This window comes from Papio anubis, chromosome 5 (genome assembly GCF_008728515.1).
Source record: "Papio anubis isolate 15944 chromosome 5, Panubis1.0, whole genome shotgun sequence".
NCBI classification, from domain to species: domain Eukaryota; kingdom Metazoa; phylum Chordata; class Mammalia; order Primates; family Cercopithecidae; genus Papio; species Papio anubis.
Genome location: NC_044980.1, coordinates 35,765,446 through 35,790,940, shown reverse-complemented (window position 1 = coordinate 35,790,940; position 25,495 = coordinate 35,765,446). Strand labels below are relative to the sequence as shown.

Here is a 25,495-nt window from a genome sequence, read left to right as displayed (position 1 = left end):
GGATGGTGTTGCTCTCCTAACCTTGTGATCTGCCTGCCTTGGCCTCCCAAAGTGCTGGGATTACAGGCGTGAGCCACCGCGCCCAGCCAGGGATATAGTTTCATGACCAGATCTCTGCAAAGATGATCGATCCCCCAAGATAAGTTCAAAAGAGCTGAAAAAATATCCATAGAGCTACATGGGTCAGAGTTATCTAAAAATTGCCTATTTAAATCTCATTAATCTATTATCGCAATAAGACTATATTCTCCCTTGGATACTGATATATTTTAAAAATAAACTATGCATCTAAAAATTTTTGAAATAAAACCAGGAATATGGATTCTCTTAGGCCAAAACTTTTTACTTATATTAGATATAAAATTGATCATACTTACATGTGATCTGTTGATACCTGGTTGAGGCTATGGACAAGCTGTGAAACCAAATTGTCATCCCTACAAGCCAAAAGGCAGTTCACCTCTTCTGCTATTCGTGCATTAAAGAGAAGGCTCTTTGTAGTTGTAGCAGGTAAAGGAGATGGAAGAGGCAGCTGGTTCAGGACTATTTGGAATAAAATCAGATTATTAGAAATGGAGTGACTGTAAGAAGTCTCTTTAGTGTTTATCTGTATTTTGGGATTAAAAGTAAGTTATAAATATCAATGTGACAAATTATTAAAAAGCATTCCTCCTCTTCCTAACACACCTCAATCAACCCTACAAAACTCCCAAAACATCACTTGGACCATAATAGATTATACTAGTCTCTAGGAATAAAATTCAGCTCCCTTATATTCATCCTTGCTTTTCATTTCTTAAACAAATGACTAGCGAAAAGGGCATGGTTACAAACTAACTTCCAATGTAGCAATTCATTAATTTCATTTGTTCTTGTTTATAAGGTTTATCAGAATCACTAGTACGCTCATACAAATAAATCAAATAACAGTATCTGACTCTTCATAAAACACAAGTAACATTTTTTAAAAGCTTAAGAATATACAAATAAATACTTCACTTTAGCAAGAAAGCATTCATAGCATAGAATTCTGTAAGAATATTAAAATATTCTTCTAAATTCCAAATTCCTAAATAATTATCTCCTCTTTATTCTCTAATAGCAAACAAAAGAACATAAATGTTTTATAGTAGCTTAAACTCAGCTGTTTAATCTCTGTTCATCTAACAGAAATTTGTTCATTTATCTAAAAGTTAAGAAAGCTAACTAAAATGTCAGATGTCTGTTTCTGGCTTAATTTCTAATCACCTATACAGTATAATTATTATGGTGCTCAGCCCCAATAGGTACTAACAGGATTTTCATTAATAAAAACACAGAAAATAAATTATTACCTAATAAACAGGGCTTCCTGCAAAGACAAAATATTGAGGTATAGCAAAGATCATGGGGAGAAAAACCAAAAAGAAATTCCTTATAGTATATCTGATTTTGTACTCCTGAAGTATTTATGCCTTACCTACAACAAAGTGATAATACCAGTTTCAAAAAGTTTTCTTACCTAATGCTAACCTAATCACCTACAGCACTTCCCTGTTAATTTAGACCTCATAAACTAGTTATGCTAGTTTCCTAAGCTCAAAGCTATATAGGCTGTTATCTATTTTACCCCACTAAAACCAACTGGAAATTCACAAAACAAAACAAAAGCCAGAAAAATTGTATTTGGAGGATACTGAACATGGACAAAAACATTTCTTGAAGATACTTTCTCCTAGCTCCTTTATTATGAAGTTCCAAATCTTGCACAATGCTCTACAAAGAAAAGTATGCCATTCTCTCACTTTCTACCCTTCCCTCTCATATCTTTTTCCTTTTATTTATTCAGGTGGGACGACACAGTAACTAAAATTGTAGGGAGCTTTTTACTCAAGGACTAAGAATTATAGTTACAAATGCCTAACGAAAGAATAAATCTCTGAAAAATTGAGTTACATTAAATAAATCTCAAAAGACTGGCAATGTTCTTTAAAATTCTTAAGTCCTTAGAGTAAAACAGGCTGCTGATATCCCCAACAAACTCCAACAGATTACTGAACATGACAACCAAATTAAACATCACTAAGAAGTTAGATAAATTAGGCTGTCAATTATTTTTTCTTTAAAGGGCAGTTTCAGTTGCTTTTTCTGTAAATGTGTTTTAAAGAACCTATAATAATTTTTAGAACAGTCACTGTAAAAATTATTAACACACAGTAGAACTTAAATTAGATAAATTAACCAAACTTACGGTCTGTGAGACTAGCAATCCCCGCAAGAGTAGTAATGGGGACATGGGGCATATCCCCATTCATCCTGAATTTCTGGAATGGTGTTGCCTATAAAAGTACTCAGTTCAGGTGCCAGCTGTCATTACTTCCCATTTCCCAAACACTGCAACACACAAAACAGACAATTATTTGTAGAAACATGTCAGATATATTACTACCAGGAAAATGCTTAGTCACTATTAAAAAAAATTTCTGCTTTTGTTTGTTCAACCTATATAATAATCATTTTTATATACCACTTACTATATGTTAAGCAATTGCAAAGTGCTTTGTACACATTAACTCAGTCCTCACAACAACCCAGTACGACAGCTACTATTGGTTTTTGCATTTTACTAAGAGGAAATTAATTTACAGAGAGTTTAAAGTAACTAGTGGAGCAAGAATTAGAACCAAAGCAGTATGGTTCCAGAGTTTGTTTCTTAACTGCTAGGCTGGATTGCTAGATAGGAATACTTGATCAACCTCGACAAGCACTGTAATTCATTTCCACAATATAAGCACATTAAACATTTAACTTCATAATCTAGCTTCAACTTGCCTTTCTAGCTGTGTCTTTTATCACTATCCTACATAAACCACCCTCTCCAACCAACCTGATCTAATCAGATTCTCCCAAATCTCCCTTGTGTATTCCCATCTTTATACACTTCCTTAAGACATTCTTCCTACCTAGGAAGCCCATTCCTACTTTGGTCCAAATCCTATAATTCTTCAAGATCCAAAGCATGTTCCCACTATTTCATGAAACCTCAAATTCACCCAAATGAGTATCTTAACCTACTCTGAACTTACGACATTTATTGCCCAATATTATTTTGGTAAATAATTATATATTCCTTTGTGACATCTTTTGAAACTTGTCTTGTTTCAATCTTGCATGGTTACTTACTGTTCATGTACTTAGCTTGTCTTTCCAACTATCACTACATGTTTCTTCTAAGTCACATAACCAATATGTAACCACAGAAAGGCAAAGACATGTGTTAACATTTTTAATGTTCCCCATACAAATTACTTAACTGACTTTAATGTTTAGTATTTACCATGATGGAATTCTCTCTCTATATACACACAGAAAAATATATGAAGACATTCTGTAAAACTGAACACTTTGTTATTCTGTTCAAAGCCCCCACATTTTCACATTTTTCTCTTCTTATTTTCAACATATGGCTTGTAAAACATTTATCTTTCCTTTAACAGTGCTTGGTAAACCCTTTTTTGTAAGCAGATAATACTTTACCAATGTATACATTAATGGAAGGTACACTTTCATTAAGTTACTTTTACTTTATAAATTAATCAGCAAATGGAACTCTACATCAACTAAGCCATAGAGCTAAGACTGAAAACTGAATTGTAGCTTCCAGTTTAAAAAGCTTAAATATTTATCTTTTAAAGGCTGTATTTGCTAGTCAGTTACTTTTAAGAGAACCTCTTAAGTTTTTGAGTTGTAAACGTCAAACATTCAAATGACATAATACTAGTAATTTCCCTTACTTATATGTCTGAATGCAACATTGCAAATAAGAATTTTTTTAATGTATAATTATACAGGTAGTTAAAATTAAGAATTTCCTTTGCCCCAAACATGATTATTATAAATATCAGACCTATTGATCAAAGGTACATTAAACAGGTACAATAAATATAAGATCTATTGAACAAAGGCACATTAAACAGGTACACACACACACACACACACACACACACACACACACACACAGAACTTAACAAGAGTTATAAAGTAAGCATCCATAGAACCACCATCCAAAAGGCTAGCATTCTGGTTCCTTCTAGGGGTATTAACTATCTTGTCCTTGTGGTAATCACTTCCTCTTTTTTCTTTACAGTTTAAAGACCTTTATATGTACATTCTTTACCAATTGCCAGCTAAGGGAAAAAACGTTACTTTCCTTTGGTGAATGACTGACAAAATTTCTAGTAGAAGCCCACTGAAAGGAAAAGGCACAGGAAATAATATAGGAAAGCTATAATCACTACTAGCTATTCTTATTTGTCCATTTGCTACACTGTGGACTCTACTCTTTGAAATCATTAATTTGATTCTTTAACAATTACTAAAGAAATTTAATGCAACATTGCATAGTTAGCAGTCACATGAAGCACTTTAAAAAGCTGGCTGGAATTTAAAATTTCCTGATAAAAGTCACCAAAACACAATGAATTTTTCATAAATTTATGCTAATAAGGAAGTTCCAACTTATGCTTAGTAATTAATGGAAATAAATCATTGAATGAAAATGACTTACAGATCACAAAAATATCGTTATTCATATACAACTCACTGTTGTACATGTACACTGCCATACTCAAGCAGATTAAGTAACAAATGACTGTATTTAATTATTTAACTCAGAGGCTAGGAACCTAAAAAGAGTAATATGCTAGAGGATTCTACTGTGGGCTACCTGACTGTTTTCTTAAGCCCCAGGTGAGTAACAAATAGAGCAGATCCAACCCCAGGCTAGGATTTTTAGCCTAAAAATGACTATGTATTTAGTTACCCATATATGAACTAGAAGATTAATAAGCCTAACCACAAGATTGTGCTTTTCACAGTGATATAAAAATGCACTGAATACTGATGTTAACTAAATACTGGGAGTAAAGGGGAAAGGGCGGGAGAGCAACAATACTTACTTGGTTTAAAGTGCTTTAATTACATGCTGATAGATGATTACTGACAAAAACATTTGATCTTCACTGCTGAACTATAGCTAATACCACTGGAATCCAAGGTTTTGAAGAACAGCAGAGGAATTTGGTAGAAATGAGGTCACAATTTTAGCTAAAGTCACAGCTTTTAATAAATGTAAGTAATCTGTGCAAATGTTGCTACTTTATGTTGGAAGGTGACCAGGGTCCATCAAGAAATAGTGTTCCTAGGATTCTAAACATGAACACACATACCCTAACTAACTAGCTATGACATTTTTGGCTCTGGATTGAATAATGTTTTGGACTGCTTAGCTCTGTGAAAGTATACTGTTTTTTGTAAAACTGAAGCTGACATGTGTCCAGAATGAAATGGCAACCAAACTGTAAAGAAGATTTTAATGAGGGCTTTAAAACTGTCACTTAAGGTAGTGCTTTACAATCTGTGACTGGTTACCGATTAGTAGATTATAAAATAAATTTAGTGGGTTGAACACTCAAAGGAATGGAGGGAATAGAAATATAAGGGTATACTGCACAGTGCTTTGTGAGTCCAGGTAAAATGTCTTTTAAATTGTGGGTCACCAGGCAAAGCCATCTGAGAGCTGCTGATTTGAAAAAATGGAAGAGTGAGGAAAGTAGCTCACCTCATAAGTGGTGATGAGAATAAAATAAAATAATGCACATGTATCATCTGACATACCACCTGGCACATAGTAAGTGATCCAGAAAGTTAACAGCATTACTAAATAGATTTGGGAGAACAGAGGAAGAACAGGAGTCTTTTCGAATCAAATAGAGGGAAAGGCATCTTTTCAATACAAATAATTCCTACTTCTGAAAGATCTATTATAAATAATTATTTGGCATTCCAGTATATATTTCACCACAGTATTACAAGTCATAGTCTTGGGCCTGCTCACCTACAATTACTTAAATCATAAGGTAGGAGAAATAAATACTGGAGACAGAAAGCAGAAAAAAATATAACTGTTGTAATACTAAGAACTAAATCAAACAAAATACATTGAGTGAGAAATCATGTATAAACTAAATTTAAGAATGGCTTGAGGTTTAATTAAAAGAATGCTTAATTAGGGTAAGATACTATAGTAAATTATCAATTTAGCCCATTCTAATGAGTCTGAAGGGAACTTTTAAGCATTTGCTAAGATTTTTAAAGACTCCAGTTCATTTAATTTCACTACCAAATTTACAACTTCCTCAAGCAAACAAAAGAAATGCAAATAAAACAGTTATCAGTAGGGATTATAATAATATTAAAATTGGGACAGATTTGGAATAGAAGGCATTCTTATTATCTGATGGTAGATAAATTTTCTGGAGGGCCACTTTGCACCCTATAAACAAAGCCTTAAAAACATGCAAATTTTTTCTCAACAATTCCACTTTTAGAAATATATCCTAAAGAAATAATCATATACATGCTGAAAAACATACACATGTAGATACTCCCACAACATTTTTACTACATTTAGTTGGCGGGTGCCTGTAGTCCCAGCTACTCGGGTGGCTGAGGCAGGAGAATGGCGTAAACCCGGGAGGTGGAGTTTGCAGTGAGCTGAGATCCAGCCACTACACTCCAGCCCGGGTAACAGAGCGAGACTCCGTCTCAAAAAAAAAAAAAAAAAAAATACACTTACTATGTAATAAAAATGGTTATAAACACTTTAATATACTTTCATTTAATCCTCATATGAACCTGAGGTGCTAATATTACAGTTCTATTTGATGAAGAATGTGATGTACAGAGAAGATAAATAATTTGCCTAAGGTCATACAACTGGAGTCAAACCCAGGCTATCTGGTACATGGACACTTAAACTAACAAATGTATAACAATATTATTAGTATAACAAATGACGGTACATCCATGAGAGATTACTATGCATACACAATCAATATACTCAAAATATATAGCCAAGAAAGAAAGAGATTAATTAGGCTGTGTGTTTGAATCCAAGCTTCCCCACTTACTACATAACCTTGGACAACGTATTTAATTTCTGCACCTTAGTTTCCTCATCTCTGATATAAGAGGTAGGTAATTATTATTAAATTTTGCTGTGAGGATGAAATAATATGTGTAAAGTTCTTAGAATTGTGCCGGGCATGTAGTAAATGTTTGTTAAATGTAAGCTGTTATTTATTATATATTCTTCTGCATCTTGCTTTTGCCATGTATATTATCTTGGAAATCTTTCATTTATGCAGATCTGTCTCATTCTTTTTTAAATATTATTTTACAGGTTGACTGAAACATCCAGTTTAAAAGACTGTTAGTCAGTATACTGTACCATGTGACAGTGAAGTATGGTGACTCTGGCTTTATGGAGTTAGGCTCCTTACTTTATAACCACGTTTAGTATGTGATTCACACTTCTATGGCACTGCAATTACTCTTAACTTTCTTCTTGATCTGAACTATTGAGCAGAAAGCAAAATTCACTTTGAGGAAAATCAGTTTTGGATACAAGATTACAATGAGTAAGTAAACACCATGATATTTTTTATGCTAAGTTCATAACCTTTCTTCTCAAAATTTGCACAATGACATTTTAACAAATGAATCTTACCAAGCACAAACCCCTTATTTCTTCCATCTTTGAATACACTAATAATGAGCTAAATACATGATGGATGTTAAGATATGATTTTGGTAACTTTTCCCATAACAACTATTCAATCTGTCTTAGTAATTTAATAATTGAAATTGCTTTAAACTCTACTTTGTGTTGTTTTCCAGAAAAATCTGCTTCATCTTGTCTTTACATAACTAAAGTATTTTCCTTTTACTATGCTTAATAGTTAACAGTTTAAAATGCCGTATCAGGTTATATAACAGTTTCATTCAACCCTGTAAGTACCCCCTGAGTTATAAGCAGCACCCCAACACAACATACTATTTCTAAAATATTTAGTCCTTCATGACGCATCCAATTAATGTTTATCTCTTATGTTACTATGTCAGACACTATGCTAGGTAAGCAAAGTACAATGGTTAACAAGACGGAAACATCCTCTGCCCTTTAAAATTTGAGTTTGGCCACAAGAATGTGGTAAAGGGAGTACATATTTCAGAGGCAGAAAAGAGAAAGAATCATTGAATTAAAGCCTGAACCAACTTTACAGTGATGATTCTGTATTTTAATCTCTCCACAAATTGGCACTAAAATAAAAAAGAATGACAAAGATTCTTAAAATTCAAGAAAAGATATTAAAGATATATTGCTAATCAAAAATATCAATGTGCACATCATAAGCTCACCAACCAAGCTAAATACTTTTCCTTAAAACACATTTTCATAAAAATGATGGTCTATGCATGAAAAAAAAGAATATTATTAAACCTTTAACAATGATTAGGGGTCGGGTATATTCTGAGATGTTGGGGAATTGTTATTTTGGTGGTATTTTTATCTGTATCCTTGGACTTTTATTATGATTAGAATATTACTTTATGATTCAGGAAAACAGTAATATAAACTATGATAAAATAAAAAAATTAGTAAGTCTCCTGTTGCTGCTACATGTACATAGATTTCTCTGAATATTTAAATAATTACCTATGTTAAGCATCTTCTATGAAGTACACTGAGCTAGGTGCTAAAGACTAATATAACATGCAAGGTATATTCATAAACACTTTAGAGCATATGGCCAGAAAGGTCAATTGGAGCCTGCAAGGGAGTTTCTTATATAATGTTGATATCTTTTTCCACATCCTTAAGCTTTCAGTTAAGACTAATTTAATAGTGATAAGGAAGATAGGGTGGGGGAGGAAGAGACAGAGACAGAGGATGGAAGCAGAAAGTTCTGTTAGAATACTGCAGTACTTACATGTAACCATGGTGTGATTTTGGACTTGTTCAGATTAAAATGCCAGTGTAATATCTAGTTGGAGATGTCTAAAGCAGGAAGTTGGAAATTCACAATGTGACAAAAGTGGTCTGAACTATAGCTATAGTTATGGAAGTGATTTACTGAGGGTTGATAACAGTTACATTATAATAGATCAGATAGGCAAGAAATAAAGTAACACTGTGGGGGAAATTTTTTTTGGCACTTGTTATGTGTCAGATATTTATACATCCCTTTTCTTAATCATTCCAATATCAAAGGACTATAAAGATTATTACTATTTCACAGATGCAAAAATTAAGTTTCAGGGCCTAAAAACTCTGTCTATAGCTAAACGGGCAGCATGCAGCAGAAATAGGATTTGAATTCAGGTGTTGCTAACCAAATCTTATATTCTTATGTTTGTCTAAAGGACATAAAACTGAGAAACATCTACACTGCTATGGAAAAAAGATAAACCTACAGCAAACAGTAAAAGTTCTTCAGAGAAGATAAGTGTCTGTTCAAGGTCTCTGAGCTGGTAATTCACTAGCCAAGACTAGAATATAAGTGTTTGATCTTCAGTTCAGCATTCTTTATACTATACTGTCACCTTGTGTGATTATAACACTATTTTGAATAAACTGAAATTTCATATACGTGGAATATTTAACTAATTAATACCTTCTTTGCTAATGTTAACTTTTTGGTGGTGGGAGAAAGGCTTAAAACTAAGTACATATATATATACACACACAGATATATGTGTATATATATACACACACACTGTTTTTGAGCAGGAAAAATTTAATATATAGAATTATTAAGTAGTAAAAAATGGTTAACTGGAAGGTATAAAAAGGATTCTACAAAATACAGGAATGGCAAATACAGGAAGCAGCTACCATCCATGGAGTTAAGGGGGGAAAATATCTGAGGAAAATAAGAATTTGGAAAAGCATACTCATCTCACAAGGCTGAGATTCGGACCTTGTTATAGTGTGGCTGCAGCCCAGCCTGTTGGGTAACAGAAAAGTTTGCTCGAGTCCTGGTGGGCCAGGAAACTAAGGGTAGATCTGTTAACATACTATGCTACGAACTAAGGTCAGACCTTAGAATTGTCAAGCCACCACTTGGAGGGATGACTGAAAGCTTTAGTAAGAGAGGAGCAAGATTTCTGGGGGCAAGAATGAAAAGGTTCTCCTTGCCCTTTGCTCAGCCTTCTCACATTAAACAATTTTTTAAAAAGTTTAAATTAGTATATTTTTATTGTCCTAGTTTATATTACATTTAACATTATAAACCACCTAAAATCCTTTTAGAAAATAGGTGGGATATAAATGCTAAATAGCTACACAGGTTAAGTAAATAAATAAATCTATGTGGTACTACCTACTATTTTAAATAGGTCAGTGAGTCCCTAGAGAGTGGCACCTCTCCAGCAGAATCCTTTCACTTCAGTCAAGCCACCTTCAGATTCCTTTTCCCTGCCTGCTATCTAAGAACAGATTTTTCACATGCTATTTAAGATACTTCTGAAAGGAGCTTCCTCAAATTCTAGTTCAAAAACAAAAAGTTCCCAATAAGTTGCACTGTAAAAATTCTCATTTTCTTTAAAACATTTCTGCTTTTCTAAAGTTCCAAATTACTTCCAATAAATTTTTAAAATGTAAAATAAAGCAAAGTTCTAAAACTCTCTTGAGACACTTGCTTTGCTTCTGGAACACTGAGTTCTCTGCAGCCACCATGCTAGATACCAATAATGTATATGTGTGTCCCAACAGTGTAGCTATATCACATAATATATTTATAACATGTATTAGAAGGATATATTTACACTGCTGAGTACTATTATGCAGAGAAAGAAAAGTTACCACTAAGTAAATAAGGTTGAGATGTAGGGTTTCTCAAAAGCAGTTTATAAAATATGTTCACGTTTGCTGAGAAATAAAACAATGAGTAAAACTATATACTTCTATGAACTGACTTCAATAAAACTTCATATAACTTTAAATAGTCCCAGTTTGTTATACAGTTAAATGGATTTGCAGAGGCCTGTAGTTAGTTACACAAAGTTTAATTGTACCAAACTATACAAAACTACAAACTACCTCAGGAAAAATATAGTCCTGTGTCCTGGAATTTGATTATTATAAATTTATTTTTACATAGAGGCTACAGAGGAAATTTCCAAGCGCATCTATGAATTGTTTGGATTCCTAGTCCACCCCCAACACACCAAAACAAAATTTATTCCTCATCTTCTTTTACACTGCAAAATAGCCTGTCTCCAAGTCCCTTATATAGGTTGAAACTGTTATAAGACTGTTTCATATACAATCGTATTAGAAATGCAAAATCAAACAATGACTGTTTATTTCCAAATGAGGTTTAGGTTTTAAAGAACTGTAAAATTAAGATCTAGATCTCAACTTTTGACCAAAACATATGTGATATACAATTAATTTAGTCTGCAATATAAAAGCCTTTTATGTGAAAATTACTGAATAGTCCACAAGAGGGCACACTTTCAACTAATGTAAATAAGTGGAAAAATTAAAAATTCAGTTTTTTTTTTTTACTAGCACATCAAAGATTGGCCAGATTCTTCTGATTATTCAACAATATTAGAAAGCAAAAGATCCCAAAGTGTGTGGGGTTTTTTTGTTTAAATACCGAAATGGAAACTTTTTTGAGATATATGTGAAATATAAGAAAAACTTGTGAACAAGACTTCTATATTAATATTAAAATTAAATTGTAAAAGTATGCAATAGTCTTTGCCATTTTGGTTCTGTTAGCCATTTGGAATTTGGCTGCCTTAAGAATCTTTTCAAGAAACTCTGGCTACTTTGATTTTTGATCCTCAATTCTTCAAGACAATCTAGTATGAGAACACGGAATATGTTTCAGATACTTTAGGAAACTCTCCCAATTAAATAGGTAAGATCATTAATAAAGCACATGAAAGAGCAATCAAGAAAGGGTATACATGGAAGAGGTGCAAACAATCATGGAGCACTTATGCATAATCTGCATACTGATCTCTATCCTGCTCTAACTCATTCAAAAATACCATTTCAGCAATTCTCTCTCCTGTATCATCCATTTTTCCACATATTGAGTAATCCCAATCAGCATAAAACATATATATGCAAATAATTCTCCCTACTCGCAATAAAAACAAAACCCAAAAAACCCCACCCTTTATCTTGACCCCTATGATCTCCCTCCAACAATGGCTTAATTTTTCTGTTCCCTTTCACAGCAAAATTACCTTAGTTGTTTATATTCATCCCTAATTCTTCTCCTACTTTCTCTTGGAACCCATAATCATGTGTTTTTATTCTCCATTCCACCAAATATCTAGCCACAGTTAGCAATGGCACTAAAATTGCTAGATTCAGTGGGCAAGCCTCTCACCCCAAATGATGTGACCTAGTAATCAACAAAGTTGATCACTCTCTCCTCCTTGAATAATTCTTTACTTGTTTTCCAGAACAACATATTCTCCTAGTTCTGCTGACTAACCTGGCCACTCCAGAATCCTCTTCTGGTTCCTTTCATCTTCCTCTCCATACTCTACTGTTGACCTCATTCAGTGGCATGATTTTAAAACAGTGCTTCTGTGCTTATGGCTCCCAAATTTGTATTTCTAAATCTGACTTCTTCCCCATATACTAGACTCATATCCAACTATCTAATCAATATCTCTGCTTTAGTACAAATTTATTCCCCCTCCCCAAACTGTTCTGATTCTAGGGGTTTTTTTTTTTTATAGTTACATACGGATTTTAGAATCATCTTGTTAATTTCTACAAAGCTGCTTGGAATATGATAGATATAGCATTTAATCTATGTAACAATTTGGGTAGAACTGATAACCATATTGAGCATTATGATCTACAAATGATGTATGTGTCTCCACCAATTTAGATATTCTTTAATTTCGCTCAGCAATGTTTACAAGTTTTCAGTCTATGGTGCTTTCACATACTTTTTCAGATTTATTCCTAAGTAGTTCACATTTTTGATGTTATTATAATTGACAAATTTTTGATTTCCAATTGTTAATTGCTAGGATGCAGAAATACAATAGAATATTGTATATTAATTCTGTATCCTGAAAACTTACTAACCTTACTTATTAATTCTGGGGTCTTTTTTGTACAGTTGGCCTTCCGTATTCACAGGTTCCACATCCATGGATTCAACCAATTGTGGACTGAAAATATGTGAGAAAAAACAATATGACAATAAAAAACACAACAAAAATTTAAAAGTACAGTATAACAACTATATAGTTTTCTGTAATAGAAGGTTTTGCTTTTTTTGTTTTTTTGTTTTTTTTTTTACTAAGGATTACTATGGAAACTTTTTTGTTAGATACAAAATACTACAGTCTCACAGTGAGGTTGGCAATAATTAAAACTTCTTTTTGGCCAGGCACAGTGGCTCACGTCTGTAATCCCAGCACTTTGGGTGGCTGAGGCGGGAGGATCACGAGGTCAGATAGAGACCATCCTGGCTAACATGGTGAAACCCCGTCTCTACTAAAAATAACAAAAATTAGCCGGGTGTGGTGACGGGCACCTGCAGTACCAGCTACTCAGGAGGCTGAGGCAGGAGAATGGCATGAACCCGGGAGGCGGAGCTTGCAGTGAGCTGAGATGGCGCCACTGCACTTCAGTCTGGGTGACAGAGTGAGACTCCACCTCAAAAAAACAAACAAACAAAAACAAAACAAAACAAAAAAACCTTCTTTTTTTCAGTCCTACTACTGCTAAACCATGTTTCCCTCGGGCTGTATTTCTGCAATTGGTTTCAAAAACTCAGAAAACAGTTCAAAAGAACTACATATAACCACTAAATAATATAACTAATGAATGTGAAAAAAGATACTGGAATAGCTTTTTAGGGAGGATAATTTTTTTTTTTTTTTTTTTAAGACAAAGTCTCACTCTGTCACCCAGGCTGAAGTGCAGTGGTGCGATCTGGGCTCACTACAGCCTCTGCCTCCAGGGTTCAAGTGATTCTTGCGCCTCAGCCCCCCAAGTAGTTGGGATACAGGCGTGCGCTGCCACCACGCCCAGCTAATTTTTTTATTTTTAGTAAAGACGGGGCTTCATCATCTTGGTCAGACTGGTCTCAAACTCCTGACCTCAAGTGATCCGCCTGCTTTGGCCTCCCAAAGTGCTGGGATTACAGGCGTGAGCCACTGAATCCGGCCATTTTTTTTTTTTTTTAAGACAGAGTCTCACTCCATCACCCAGGCTGGCGTGCAGTGGCATGATCTCAGCTTACTGAAACCTCTGACTCACGGGTTCAAGTGATTCTTGTGCCTCAGCCTCCCGAGTAGCTGGGATTAAGGCATGCACCACCCCTCCCGGCTAATTTTGATATTTTTAGTAGAGATGGGCTTTCACCATGTTGGCCAGGCTGGCTTCAAACTCATGACCTGAGGTGATCCACCCCCCATCCACCTCCCAAAGAGCTGGGCTTATAGGCATGAGCCACTGCGCCTGGCCAGCGAAGATAAATTTTTAAAAAGTCAACTTAAACCAATAAAAAACAGCTTTTTACTAAGGATCTAAGTTTATAAACTATTTTAAGTAGTTCGATTTACAGAAAAAGAAGCTATCAATGGAGAAAAGTGACTTGTGACTCATTACCTACAGTAACTTTTCTAGGCTTTCCATTGGACCTCTGCATTATATGACAAGTATACAAATTAAGTATGATATAAATTAGGGATGTATTTTTTTCTAAATTAATATACTCATGGTCAATGAACCAATCACAACATGCAAGTTTTGATAACATGAAATACTAGATCCTTTCTGCACATAAAATTTTAAAAATTTAGTTCTGTAATACCAACTGTTCGTTAGAAAAGTAAATTTTTAAATTTTAAGTAAGATTTTTGATTTAATAACAGAGTTCCACAAAAGTAAACTTACTATGAAACACAGATTATTAAAAAGAAAATGTAATAGTCATATATCCCAGGGTAGAAGGCTAATGGAAACAGAAATCAAATGACCATGTGTTATAGCGTAATTTCTCAGGTAATGATTTCAAACAGCAAAAGAACTGAACAGACTCTTTAATTAAACCTGAAACTCTCCAAACAGCATTTTTGGTGGGTTTTTTGTTTGTTTGTTTCTGGGTTTTGAAACTCTTGGGATATTAACTCAATAGGGGTCCAGAATATGTGATAGCTGATTGATTTTTAAAGTACCTAAAGAAGATAATTAGGAAGAAAAGCTTTATCTTATGTTACAGGGGACTTTTATTGTTGTTTAAGAAATTGAAGTAAAATTGGGAGGTATACAAAAGAGGGATATAGAAAGATCAGTTTCTAAAATTATGTTTTAACACAATTAATTATGACACATAAACACAGAAGCAAAACTAGACTTAAAAAGGAAACACAACACTTTCAATTAGAATACTGAATTGCCTGAACTTGAAGGAGTAGTTTAACCTCTCTTTATCTAAGTTTTCTTATCACTGGGAGATGAAACTTACTAAGTGATTAATTTCTTTCTTTTTGATGATCTGATTTCCAGATTTTCTTTTAAAAAGTAAACCTTTATGCATTCACTATCATGCACTTAATACCTAACACCTACAATAGGGACCGTCAGTGGTTGTTGAGGATACAGTGGTAAACCAAAGAGACATACCCTCACAGACTGTAAGAGTCCAGTAGGGATGATGCACTGAATAATCACTACGAAACATATAATTACATATTTGTGATAAATTCCCTAACAGTAACGACATTTGATAATACTAACATAGTGCTTAATATATGCCTAGCATTGTTATCTAAGGGATTTACATATTTTAATTCATTTAATTCTTATCTTATGAATTAGGTACTACTTTTATATTCATTTTAAGATAATTAATAACAGAGGCACATAAAGATTAAGTAACTTGCCCAAGTCTGATTCCAGAATCCCCACTCTTAACATTCCAGAGTCCTAGCTGTTTTTCATATGAAAAACAAAACAAAACAAAACAAAAACTGTTGCAAGAGAAGAAAAAAAGGTTAATTAAACTTATGTTCGGGGAGGGAGGAAATGCCTGATGAAGGAATTCTCATAAGTAAGAGTTAAATAGGCAAAGGGGGAAGAAGAAATGAGGATCTTAGCACGTTCAAGTCTCTGAAGAAGGACAGAAACTAGCTAAGGAAAGAAGATTATCTAATTAGTACATAGTGATGGACTGACACAAGACTAGGGAGAAAAGGTACATACAAATTAGTTCATTCCTCACCTGACAGACAACCTGAAGGCACTCTCAATTTGATTTATTTTGACTCATGCTACTTCAAAAAATAATCTACTGGTTACTCCCACACATATCTTAGTTAATAAGCATGGCACACTTAAAAGTTGCTTAGTTTTGAATCCATTTCTCTCTTAAATACATGTAATAAAATATGTATACTCCTTAAAAATATTAACCTGAAATTACAATAACTATGTTTACAGAATTAGTCAGAGCTTTAAGGCCTTGGAAAGAACAATAGTTTTTCACAAATAAAGTATGAAAACAATTGCCTCAGAATAAACTTTAAAGGAAAAATCTAAATGCTAAGTAAAAGGGCAATTGTATATTCTTGGGTGTTTATGAGATGAAAACTATGTTCATGCAAAAACCTGCAAATGAATGTTCACAGTTGCTTTATTTGTGCTATGGCTTGACTGCGTCCCCCAAAGTTCATTTGTTGGAAACTTAATCCCCAATACAACAGTGTTGAGAGATGGGACCTTTAAGAGGTGATTAGTTCACAAGGACTCTTTTGCCTTCATAAATGGATTAATGTTGTTGTCTCAGGAGTGAGTTCCTGATAAAAAGAAGAGTTCTGTCCCCTTCTATTTCTCCCCACTAATGTCTTGTGCTCTCTTGCTCCTCCACTTTCCATTATGGGATGAAACAGCAAGAAGGTCCTCCCCAGATGTGGGCCCCTCAACCTTGAACTTGCCAGACTCCAGAATTGTAAGAAATAAATCTCTGTTTTTATAAACTACCCAGTCTCAGATATTCTGTTAGAGCAGCACAAAATGGACTAAGACAATTTCATAATAGCCAAAAGCTGGAAACAAATGTCCTTCAATGCAGAAATGGTTAAACCAACCACAGTAGATCCATACTACGGAATGCTAGAACAATAAAAGGAAAAAAATTATTGGTAAAAACATCAACTTGGATGATATAAAGGAAATTACACCAAGTAGAAAAAATACCAATCTCAAAAGCCTACAAACTACATGATTCCATTTTTGTAACATTCTTGAAATAATAACATCATGGAGATGGTGAAAAGATTAGTGGTTGCCAGGGACTGAAAACTCCCAAGTGGGCCAGGCACAGTGGCTCAAGCCTGAAATACCAACTTTGGGAGGCCGAGGTAGATGGATAGCTTGAGCCCAAGAGTTCAAAAACAGTCTGGGCAATATGGCAAAAGCCCATTTCTACAAAAAATACAAAAATTAGTCAAGTGTGGTAGTATGCACCTGTAGTTCCAGCTATTTGGGAGGCTGAGGTGTAAGGATCACTTGAGCCACGGAGGTTGAGGGTGCAGTGAGCTGTGACTGCACCACTGCACTCCAGTCTGGGTGACAGAGCAAGACCCTGTGAAAAAACAAAAACAAAAAAACAAGAGTGCAGGTGTAGTTATGAAGAGATAGCACCCAAAGTAGTGCTTACAGTGATAGAATAGTAAGTTGAGTGTGGTACTGTTACACATAACTACATGTACACACAACTGTACACACACACCCCTGCCGTACACGCACACAACAGTACATATCCACCTGGTTAAATGTGAACAAGTTCCTGGATTGTATCAACGTCAGTTTCCTGGTTTTGAAACTGTAATATAGTTATATAAAATTTTATTATTGTGAGAAGCTGGGTGACGACTTCCTTGTACATTTTTCCCCAACTTCCTATGGATCTACATTATTTCAAAATTTAAAAATTTAAAAAACAGTAATACTCTGTGCATTCTGGACAGCACATAGTTCATTAGTATAGATTTTTTATCACTTAACAAAGTTTAATGTTCAGATTAGTTGATTTAGAAACTTTGCAGAACAATTTTCTTTGGGTTTTAAATGTTTTCACATTTTTCAGTGGAAGAGATAACTTTTACTTTTGATATAATTTCAAACTTAAAAAATTACACAGTCAAGAAACTACCATAATCTTTAACCAGATTCACCAATTGTTTACATTTTGCTCCATCTGCTTAAACAATCACAAACTCTTTCCTCCTGTTTCCCTTCCTCACTCGTGGTGTGGTGGTGGTGGTCAGGGGTGTGCGTGCGTGCGTGCGTGCGTGTGTGTGTGGTGTGTCTCCCTTGAACCATTTAAGAGGTGACAACATCAAAGTTCATTCCCCTAAATACTTCAATACGTACTGGCCTAAAACTACACTCTCTCAACCTTTCTCCTGGAACCAGTGGGCCAGGCTGGACATGGTCTTTTGGAGATGATAGAGGCACAAAAATACGAGCCCAATCCTGCCAGTGCTACTCAAGCCTTTGGTCATGTCATGCCCACTAATACCAAAGTGAGTCCTATGACCAAATCCAAAGCAGGGGGCAAGGAAATATAATCTGCCCCTTTAGGAGTAGGTGGTAAATGGTATAGTCACATGGCAAAGAACTGGTGCTATTAATGCAATCTATTACACCCGCTGAACCCAAGGTTTTCAGGGATGGGAGCTGGCATTTAATAAGTGCTTCAGGTAATTTTGATGCATACATATGACTAAAAATAAACAGGGGAAAGATTCCGGGCAAAGGATACATTTTGATATCGAAAATAAATAAAAATGGCACACAGAAACAGACATTGTTCTCCAAACTCCAAGAGTTGGTCCTAAAATAAGGCTTTAGTCTCCTTGTTAGCAACGAAAAGAAGAAAGTATTATGTATGTAAAATAAAAGTGAATTAGTAGTTGTTCCAAAGTACAGCTTATCCAAGATGCAGAAATCAGAGAGTAACTTCACTAGTAAGTCCTCAGTAAGACGCTGGATGACATAATGGAGAAGGTCCTTAATAGTGTTCCTAAAAAAATTAAAGACCTGTTTTAGGCGACTTCTCCTTTTCCTCTCTTTTCTTGGGGGGCGGGGGAAATCACATCCTAAAAGTACAATCCAGTAAACGCAAAGTTAACAGGAGGTCTAAATCATGCAATCCATGCACACAGATCTCCAATGGTATGGTTTAACTTAAAAGTAAAATTTGAAATATTCACAGGAATGCAGAGAATGCCAACCTTTAGTCAGTGCTCCATTAATACATTTCTCAAAATTGAGTGTTAGAAAAATTTAGAATGTCAAGAGTATATGGCTGAATATCATTAAGAGCAGAAGTACATGTTTTATCAATTAAGGCAAGGAACAAATGAGAAGGTGATTTTATGAAGTTTAAGAAGCTTACCCAAAATATATTCCACTTCTAGACAGAAGCCTCAGGCAGGTTAGAATTGTTTTTAAAATAAGTCTGACTTTGCTCTAATACATAAATGAATGAGAGGATCACGATTCCAAATTTACAAACCAGTGCTACTAACTATAGACAAATGCTATCTATAGTTTCCAGAGCTGAAAGCCAAAAAATTGATAAAACTTCTGGGCAATATTTTATAATGCCTGTTTAATATACCACAAATTCTCCTTTATAGAAAGAAAAGGCTATATGTGAACAAATTGATTAGCCTCCCTAATTGTAGGCAATATATAGCCTATATTATGAGGTACAGAGGGGAAAAAAGGAAATTAAATCTACTATGTGCCAGGCACTGTGCTAGTTGTTTTAGTTTTTTTTCCCCATTTATTCTTCAATATAATCCAATGAATAAGTCTTGTTACCACCATTTTAAAGATAGGAACTCTGGGCAGTTCGCTTGTTTTTGTCCCATTATTAAGATGAGGTTAATCAGACTTACTTGTTAGGTTAAGATAAACTTGACAGTAATCATAAAATGGTTATCCACAAGGAAGATAAAATGGGATGGTAGTGAGAATTCTGGGCATATCCTCCTAATAGTAACTTTGACCTCGGAGACACACACAGTTATGTGTCACATAATGACAGGGACAAACGTTCTGAGAAATGTACCATTAGGCAATTTCATCACTGTGCAAACATGATAGAATGTACCTACACACACCTAGATGGTATAGCCTACTACACACCTATTGCTACTGGTATAGCCTATTGCTCCTAGGCTACAAACCTAAACAGCATGTTACTGTACTGTATACGTAGCCATTTATAACACAATAGTAAGTATTTGTGTATCTAAACATAGAAAAGGTACAATAAAAAATACGGTATTAAAATCCTATAGGATCTCAGTCATTATGGTCTGTTGTTGACCAAATGTCATCATATGGTACATGACTGTGTATGTTACCTATACTCAAAAATCAATATTACTGATTAGTGGATGAAAAAGCAAATCCTAAAACTCAACACAAACAGCAACAAACAAACTCAACTATAGATCAAATAATACCATAATCACACACAAAAATTTTTCAAGTAACTGCGATGACAGTACTATAACTATACAATTACTGAGTAGTTTATTGAAATATAAAACCCACAACCCCCCTGCAAATAAGTCCACTGGGAGCCCATAAATGTCACCTTATTTGGAAAAAGGGTCTTTGCCAATGTAATAAAGGATCTCAAGATGAGATCATCTTGGATTTAGGGTGGTCCCTAAATCTAATGACACACACCCGTATATAAGATAGAAGAAAGAGACAGACATACTAAGGGAGCCACATGAGGATAGAGTCAGAGACCTGGGTTTTATGTAGCCACAAGATAAAGAATCCCTGGAGCCACTACAATAGCTGGAAGAGGCAAGGAAGGACTCTTTCCTAGAGCCTTTGGAAGGTGAATCGGCACACTGACATTTTGGTTTGGTCTTCTGGCTCCTTGAACTGTGAGACAATAAATCTCTGTTGTTTTAAGCCACCAGCTTTATGGTATTATAAGTTGTTATAGCAGCCCTAGGAAACGAATATACTGGAATATATCCTAAGAACAAAAAGAACTGAAAAGAAACCTTGGATATTGTGTGTTCTGTGTTGGCACTGGGATTGATACAGCAATTCTAATACAATATGGTACCTTAGAAGCAAAATGAAGAGAGCTCCCAATACCAGAGGAGTCATCAACTGGTCACTGAATACTAAAGTCTGAGAACTGACCACTAGACTTGATGCAAGTTACTGGTGACTTAGAGAAGACCCATTTTGAAAATGGTGGGACAGAAGAGCAGAAACCTGTTTAGGGTAGGTTTAACAAAGAATGGGAGGACAAATGTGATGTCAGGTACTTGTGAAAGCTTTTCTGATTGCCTTGATGAGGAAGAGATGTTGGAGGTTTTCAGGAGAGGAAAAAGAATGAAACAATCATCTAGGAGAGTGAACGGCTCAAAGAAGTGTGGTACAGTTGCTGGGTAACATTAAGAGCCCACTGCCTTTAAAGTGAGACCAGTCATTATGTTTTTTGAATTCTTCTCCAGTACCACTTAGCTGCAAGGGTGAGATTTAACCAAAGCTGTGGTTTTGCCAAAACAGAGAGGAGCGAAGGAACTGAAGGTATTTGTATGCAAGTGAATGATTAAATGACCTTTGAATTTAAGCTATAAGGAGGAAAAGAGGGACACTGAAGAGAAGAAAAACAGTATTGCAACATTCAACGCACGTGGTGAGTGAGTCCTATCCTGCAACTCATTCTTTGGTTTCTGTGACTCAATCTTCTTTCTTGTACCTTAGATTGACTCTACTGACTCCACTTTCTCTAATGGTTCATTATCTTTGATAACTTCTTAACTCTAGCTACTCAGGTCTACCTATAGCTCTTCAAAAATTGAATTATTTCCATGGCCTCTGAAAGTTCTTTATTGCTTCATTATGTGGGAATTCATTCATGATTCTTTTTTGGCACTACAAATTCTTATAGTACCAATGTGTGAATGTGTCAACATGACAATCATTTCCCCTTAAAATGTTACTGCTCAAATATTTCTAAAATGAAAAATCACTATCTGTAATCTTAGATCTTCTACCATTGCTCCCATTCATTAGTAATCCGAACGGTAAAGTTGACCCGCTGTAAATCAAGGACTGTCTATGTTGCTATTTTATCATTACACCTAGACAAAATCTACCTATCCTCTATTCCTCTATCATTTCACTTACCATCCTTCAAGTTCCAATTCTTCCTGGAAACCATCCTCTACCTACCATTTTACTTCACAATCTTTTCCTTTAATGAATTCCTGTATTAGACCACACAAAGTCAGCATCCAGCCATGCATAATTACATTCTTTCTAATCATTTCATTGGCACCTTAAGTACAGAATCTTGTCTAATTAATTTTTTAAAATTAATTTTTGAAATCTCTCCATAATACCTAGCACAATGCTGGTCATATGGTTACCAGGTTGAAATGAAACACAAAACTGCTAGAGAATGTATTAGATGAAAAACACAACGCCTTATACAATCAAACATTAGGTTAAAGAGTATGAAATCAGGATGCCGAGCAAGTTCATGTAGTTAAAATGATGACACCAGGTGGTCATATGCAAACATATATCAAGTGATCTTAATACCATGATCTTTACATGTTAAGCTTACATTAGCCACATCACATCTGTTTTTTATTAGAAAGAGAACCTCATTTTAACAGAGACCTATCAGTTAATTCTAGAAACTGCTCCCTGCAATACTCTTATTAAGAAAAATAAGAGTTGAAGTTTTACATGGACTGAAAGTGTAAAATCCTTGGGAAAATTGAGAATAAAATGCAAAACAGTTCCACAAAAAGCTAGCAACATGAATAAGTTTTTACTTATATAAATGTGGTATAGTTGATAAAGGAGCAAGGAAGATTAAATAATAAAAGCCAACTGATATCTTACTGTTACCAAATTAAATGGAATTGGGTAATTTTCACTATTGGTGTCTGAAATCATACAGAAAAATCTAATTAACTAATTAGATTTAGTTAATTAAATTAAAAATTAAATTCTTTATCAAAAATTACCATTACATTGACATTAAAAACAAACTTCTTTCACCATGTTATGGATTCTAACTTAAGATCCTTTTTCTTTCCTGAAATCAGATCAAATTTTCATCCATCCAAGACTAAAGTCCAGAAATAAAAAATGTCTCTAGAACTATATCTCATCAGATGTCAGCAAATAATAGATGAGTAAGTTTTGAATAACTGCTATATAAACATATCAAATTAAGTATTATTTCTATAGACACTTTTGACCAAATAGAATCACAGAATTTTAAAGGTAGAAGAAAATTTAGAATTAAGAGTTCAAATTGGAAAAATACCATTCTACTGTGTAATGGGGAAACTGGGAGTTTATTATAAGTAACCATGAAACTCATAACAGAATTCAATATGACACTGCATTTAGCTAGAATTTCACTAAATGCTGACATATGTCAATACTAATGTTAATAATTAATAATGTTAATTAATATAGAATAAATTCTAGCTAAATGTTAATTGATATAGAAAACACACCAGAACTGATACCATAGTTTAGAAATATCATAAAATAGAATGATTAAGTATAAAATTTACTAAGTATAAAAATTAGGATTTTAAAAACAGTACATTTTAAAAAAACAGTATGTTTTTAAAAACTTATCTACTCTAACCTTTATTAAAGGGAGAGTTTTTCTACTACTATACTGGAATAAAAATTTAACTATACAAGTAGATTGTGATAAATTAAGAAGCATATTATAATCCCTATAGTAACCTCCAAGGAAATAACTCTAAAAAGTTGTTTTTAAAAAAATCAAGAGAGCTGCATGCAGTAGTGTACAACTGTGTGCTCCAATGTACTCCTATATGCCTGTACTCCCAGCTACTCACAAGGCTGAAGGGAAAGGATCACTTGAGCCAAGAGTTTGAGTCTATAGTATGCTATGATGGCAGTTGTGAACAGCCACTACACTTGAGCCTGGGCAACAGAATGAGACTCTGTTCTTTAAAAAAAAAAAAAAAAAACCAAAAAACAAATCAACAGAAGAACTTAAATAGTACACTAAAAGAATATTTAACACAAAAGAAGGCAGTAAAGGAAGAATGGCAGAAATAAATTCACTCATATCAAAAACCACATTAAATGGGAATAGACTAAATATGACAATCAAAAGCCAAAAAACTATCATATTGGTTCAAATAACAAGATCCAATTATATACTTCTACAAAAGACACTCTTTGATTCAAAGATACAAGTAGATTGAAAGTAAAATAATAGGAAATATACTCCATACAAACAGAAACAATAAAAAAGCTGGAGTGGCTATTAACAGCAGATGAAACAGACTTGAAGATAAATAGTAACAAAGAAAAACAGGGCTATTTCCTAATGATAGAGTCAGTACATCAGGAAGATATAGCATTTATACATGTGTTCATACCTAACAACGAAGCTGCCAAATATATGAAGCACAAACCAACAGAACTGAATGATAAATATAACTAGAGAGAAAATCAACAAGGATGTAAAAAACTTCAGCAACACTATCAACCAAAATAACCTAACTTAAGTTTACAGAACACTCAAAGACCACAGAATACTCAATGCCTTCTAAGCACACAAGAACGTTCTCCAAAATTGATCACATGCTGGACCAAGAAATAAATCTCACTAAATTTACAACAAATCATATAAAGGGTGTTCCCTGACAACAAAAGAATAAAATTAAAATCCATAACCGAAAGAAATCTGAGAAAATCGATGGGTCAGAGAAGAAATCATGAGAGAAATTAAATACTTAAAACTGCAGGAAAATGAAAACACAACATATCAAACTTCATTGGATACAGCTAAAGCAGTTTTGTAGGAATATTTACAGCTTGAAATGCCTATATTAGAAAGGTCTCAAATCAGTATCTATTGCTTTCATACCTTAAGAAACTAGAAAAAGTGCAAACAAAATCAAAAACAGGAAGAAGAAAAAAAAAAGATTAAAGTAAAAATAAACAGAAAACAACAACAACAAAAACCAGAGAAATACCAATGAATTCAAAAATTAGTTCTTAAAAAAAAAATCAACAAAATTGACAATCCCTTAAATAGAATGACCAGGAAAGTAAGAGAGAAGAACAGACACAAATTACCAAAATCAGAAATGAAGGAGGGGAAATCATCACCAATCCTTTAGAAATTAAGAGGGAAGGCCAGGTGCGATGGCTCATGCCTATAATCCCAACACTTTCCAGGCCAAGGCGGGTAGATCATTTGAGTCCAGGAATTTGAGAGAAATCTGGGCAACAAGGAGAAACCCCATCTCTACAGAAAATACAAAAATTAGTCGGGCATGGTGGCACGCACCTGTGGTTTTAGTTACTCAGGAGGGTTAGGTGAGAGGATCACTTGAGCCTAGGAGGCAGAGGCTGCAGTGAGCCAAGATCATACCACTGCACTCCAGCCTGGGTGACAGAGTGAGACTCCTTTTCAAAAAAATAAAAAAAGAAAGAATTAAAAGGGAATATGAACTTTAAGCCAACAAATTACACAACTTATATTAAAAAAAAAAAAAAATTCTTCAAAAGACAAATTACCAGAACAGACTCAACAAGAAATAG

General features: G+C 34.3%; 1 protein-coding gene across 7 annotated transcripts in view; it reads right to left on the bottom strand.

Moving 5' to 3' along the window:
* Nucleotides 1-25,495, bottom strand: part of NIPBL (NIPBL cohesin loading factor) — a 193,021-nt gene that overhangs the window by 109,313 nt on the left and 58,213 nt on the right. For 5 of the 7 annotated variants that reach the window (XM_031666111.1, XM_021939290.2, XM_031666109.1 and 2 more), the window contains exons 2-3: nt 2,231-2,373; nt 378-543 (exon numbers count right to left, since the gene is read on the bottom strand). In XM_031666111.1, coding sequence (XP_031521971.1) covers nt 378-543; nt 2,231-2,294 — 230 coding nt within the window. In that variant the 5' untranslated portion in view covers nt 2,295-2,373. Of the gene's footprint in view, nt 1-377; nt 544-2,230; nt 2,374-12,952; nt 13,039-25,495 lie in introns of those variants that run through there. The other 2 variants (XM_031666108.1, XM_031666110.1) reach the window with 2 other exon arrangements.